Below are 3459 nucleotides of genomic sequence, written 5' to 3'. Positions count from 1 at the left end.
TGGTTTGGCTCAGTAATAGAAAGGGTCCTGGGTTTGATTCCAGTCAAGGGCATGTACCTTGCTTGCAGGCCCATCCCCAATAGGGGTGTGCAGGAGGCAGCTGATCGATGTTTCTCTCTCATTGATGTTTCTAACTCTCTATCCCTCTCCCTTCCTCTCTGTAAAAAATCAATAATATATATATATTTTTTAAAAAAGGAATAGGAAGTGATGGTTCCCAAATCCAAAGAAAGAGGCAGAAAAGACTCCCTACTCGGAGGAGTAGAAAATGAGGGTCTGTGGCCAAGAGAGAACCAACCGGAAACCCAGAGGATGGAGAAAAGAAAGGGGACGTGAAAAGCTCCAAAAGGACATGACGATATCTGGGCACAGGAAGAACAGGCAGGCCGCACAGGGACCGGAAGTGGGAAGATGGATCAGGAGGAGACCAAGAGGAGACCTTCACAGCACAAGAGGGGAGGGCGACGAGGGCGCCAGGAAGAGCACAGGAGGACAGGAGGGGAGAGGAGGGAGGGGGAGGCAGCAGTAGCCGGAGGAGAGGCCCAACACCCCATTCTTCTTGCCGGCCCCGAGCGAGATCTCTGTGCCCCTCTCCCTATGGACCTTTCCCATGGTCTCCATCCACCCACTCCCTGCTGCACCATTAACCCCCACCTTGGGTTTCTGCTCCCCCCATTCTGTTCCCCTTTCTATGTGAATCTATTCCCATATCTTGTTCTCTGTCCCCCACCCTGCATCACTGTCCCTCCTTCTCTGGATCTGTTACCCTCTCTAAGTTCTTGTCCCCTCTTTCTGGGTCCCTGTCCCCCTCTCTCTGCTCCCACCCCCAGGATGTCTGCTTTGGTCTCTACCTTGAGCTTGGACTGGATTTCCCTCGATTTCCTTCGGGCCAAGACCTGGATGTGACTAGAGACCTGGAGAGAGTGACAAAGAAGTAGACTCAGGCAAGGGTCACTTGCCCCTGGCGTCCCCTACCCCTTGCCTCCCTCCAGGTGCCTCACGAGCAGCTGGGACCCGGGAGATGACACGCAGAATATGCCGGCTGTCTCAGGAGCAGGCAAGCACAGATGCGACCATAAAAGCCACTCTTCTCTCTAAGACTTCTTCCCCAGACCCAGCAAACCCAGCCCTCCCTCTCCCTCCCCTTCCCTGTCCTCCTCTTTAGTCCCTTACTCTGGTTCCAGCACAACTGCTAAGAGAACTATACCAAACAGGCACAGAGTGTACTGAGCTGAGAAGACAGACAAAAGCACCTGGACCACACCGTCCTCGAACCTGAACCTGCCCATACCAGTACGGCCCTGAGGAGACCAGCCCGTCCCACACACAAGCCCCAGAGTCAGTCCTGAGACCTGTTTGCGAGTTCGGGTCTTCCCTGTTCTCAGCTTGATGTAACGGGCAATCAGTTCATTCCGACCTGTGGGGTCAAAGATGGAACAGAGTTAGCCCCTCAGCGGAACTTCCCAACAGAGAGGACACCAGGGAAGGAGAGAGAAGCCAGAGTTCCCAGAGGCCCCAGCAAGCTGGTTGCTACATGGAAGACGAGTTACAACTGCACGTTTTGGAGCCACACTGCCTGGGTTCAAATCCCAGCTCCGCCACACACTAGCTTTGTGGCCTCGGGCAAATCACGTAGCCTTTCTGGGCCTCAGTTTCCTCATCTGTGCAAAGGGGATGCTAGCTCCTACCTGAGTCATTATGAGGCTACGAAGTGCTTTTATGTGAACAGTGTTTAAAGAGCCATAAATGTTGCTTGTTGTCCTTTATTAATCAACTAGAGGCCCGGTGCACAAAAATTTGTGCACTGGAGGGGGAGGGGGGTCCCTCAGCCCGGCCTGTGCCCTCTCGCAGTCTGGGACCCCTCGGGAGATAACGACCTGCTGGCTTAGGCCTGCTCCCGGGTGGCAGAGGGCAGGCCTAATCCCTAGGTGCAGCCAGCGGGAGCGGGTTGGGGGCAACCGCGGGGTTGGGGGCGTGACTGTGGGCGGACGCCGCAGCGGCCCTGCCAGCCTTGGTCTGGGTCTGCTGGCGGGAGCGGGTCCCCGCAGCCGCCTCGCCAGCCCCGGTCTGCTGGCGGGAGAGCCGGTTGGGGTCTTGGCCAGTAGGGAACAGCTGCGGTCACGCCCCGCCAGCCCTGGGTTGGGTCATCCGCCATCCAGGTCACAGATAGCAGGCCCATCCTGGATGGGCCTGTCCCATCCTGCCTGCAGTATGCAAATTAGCTGCCATCTTTGTTGGCGGTTAAGTGCCATCTTAGTTGGCAGTTAATTTGCATATCGCCATGATTAGCCAATGGGAAGGGTAGCGGTCGTACGCCAATTACCATGTTTCTCTTTTATTAGTGTAGACTAGAGGCCTGGTGGACGAATTTGTGCACAAGTGAGGTACAGCCGGCCCAGCCCGATCAGCCAATCAGGCCAGGCCAGCCAGGCCAGCCAGGGGGAGGGGATGCGGGAGCCATAAATGTTGCTTGTTATCTTTTATTAATCAATGAGGGCCAGGGCAAAGGAGGGGGTGACTCACCATACATCTTGCCTTCATCGGACAGAATGATTTTCCGCCGGCCGCAGGGTGGGTAGATGGCCAGGGCCTCCTGGAAGCTCTGCTCGATGTCTGGACTCCAGACACCCTCAGCATCCGGACCCCCATCTCCCCCAGCCCCCTCGCTGCCTCCGGTGCCCTCCTCGCTTCCTTCCTCACTTCCTGTCCAGGCGCTGCCATCGTCCAGGGGGGCCCCAGCCCGGGGTTCCCCCATCTGGGCCTGGAAAAACACAGAGCTCAGCAAGGCTCCCCCGCGCCACCCTCTCTCAGGGCGTGGAGAGCTGGGAGTCCAGACCCTGGGGTCTTGGGCGGGGGGGAGGCTGAGGCTGGGACTCCTAGGTCCTGGAGAAGGGGGCTGGATTTCTGGGGGAGCTTAGGGTGAGAAGTGTCCTCCTCTGGATTTCCAGGGGAGCCTGGGTTGGGGTGAAGTTGTGAAGACCCCATAGTCATGCACAGGGCCCATGAGGGCCAGTCATGTGGGCATGGATTACTAGTTGAAAGAAGACAGGAGTCAGGGCCTAGTTGCGGGAGGAGGGTTGTGAGTGAGATCTTACTTCCACCCCAAGAACAGGTGCTAGGACGTGAGCAGCAGCTGCTGGGAAAGACGGGGCACAGGCCCTAGTAAGGCTAAAGAGAGATCCAGAGAGCGGGGGCCAGAGACACAGAGGGTGGTGCACAGAGGCTCAGAGAGAGAGGGGGGACAGAGACCCAGAGGGAAGAGGGACAGAGATTCAGGGCAGAAACTCAAGTGGAGACCAGAAAAGACCCGCAGAACCACAGAGTTGGGGGGGTCGGGGGCGCCCTGCCATCAGGAGAGCCAGAACAAAGGGCCCAGGCATCCCCTCCCCCAGTTTCCCACAACCCCCATAAGGGGCGGGGCTGGCCAGCCAGGGCCCCTCCCCTCCAGCCCCCGGCCCC

The 3459-nt window shown here is 57.8% G+C and overlaps 1 protein-coding gene across 3 annotated transcripts in view; it reads right to left on the bottom strand.

Moving 5' to 3' along the window:
* Positions 1-3459, bottom strand: part of TEAD2 (TEA domain transcription factor 2) — a 41996-nt gene that overhangs the window by 30587 nt on the left and 7950 nt on the right. For all 3 annotated transcript variants that reach the window (XM_015565436.1, XM_006765954.2, XM_015565435.1), the window contains exons 2-4: positions 2524-2761; positions 1353-1417; positions 852-914 (exon numbers count right to left, since the gene is read on the bottom strand). In XM_015565436.1, the coding sequence (XP_015420922.1) occupies positions 852-914; positions 1353-1417; positions 2524-2755 (360 nt within the window). In that variant the 5' untranslated portion in view covers positions 2756-2761. The remainder of the gene's footprint in view (positions 1-851; positions 915-1352; positions 1418-2523; positions 2762-3459) is intronic.

This window comes from Myotis davidii, unplaced genomic scaffold, assembly GCF_000327345.1.
Source record: "Myotis davidii unplaced genomic scaffold, ASM32734v1 scaffold2100, whole genome shotgun sequence".
Classification (NCBI taxonomy): domain Eukaryota; kingdom Metazoa; phylum Chordata; class Mammalia; order Chiroptera; family Vespertilionidae; genus Myotis; species Myotis davidii.
Note: the sequence above shows the minus strand (reverse complement) of the source record. Positions and strands in the feature narration are given on the sequence as shown.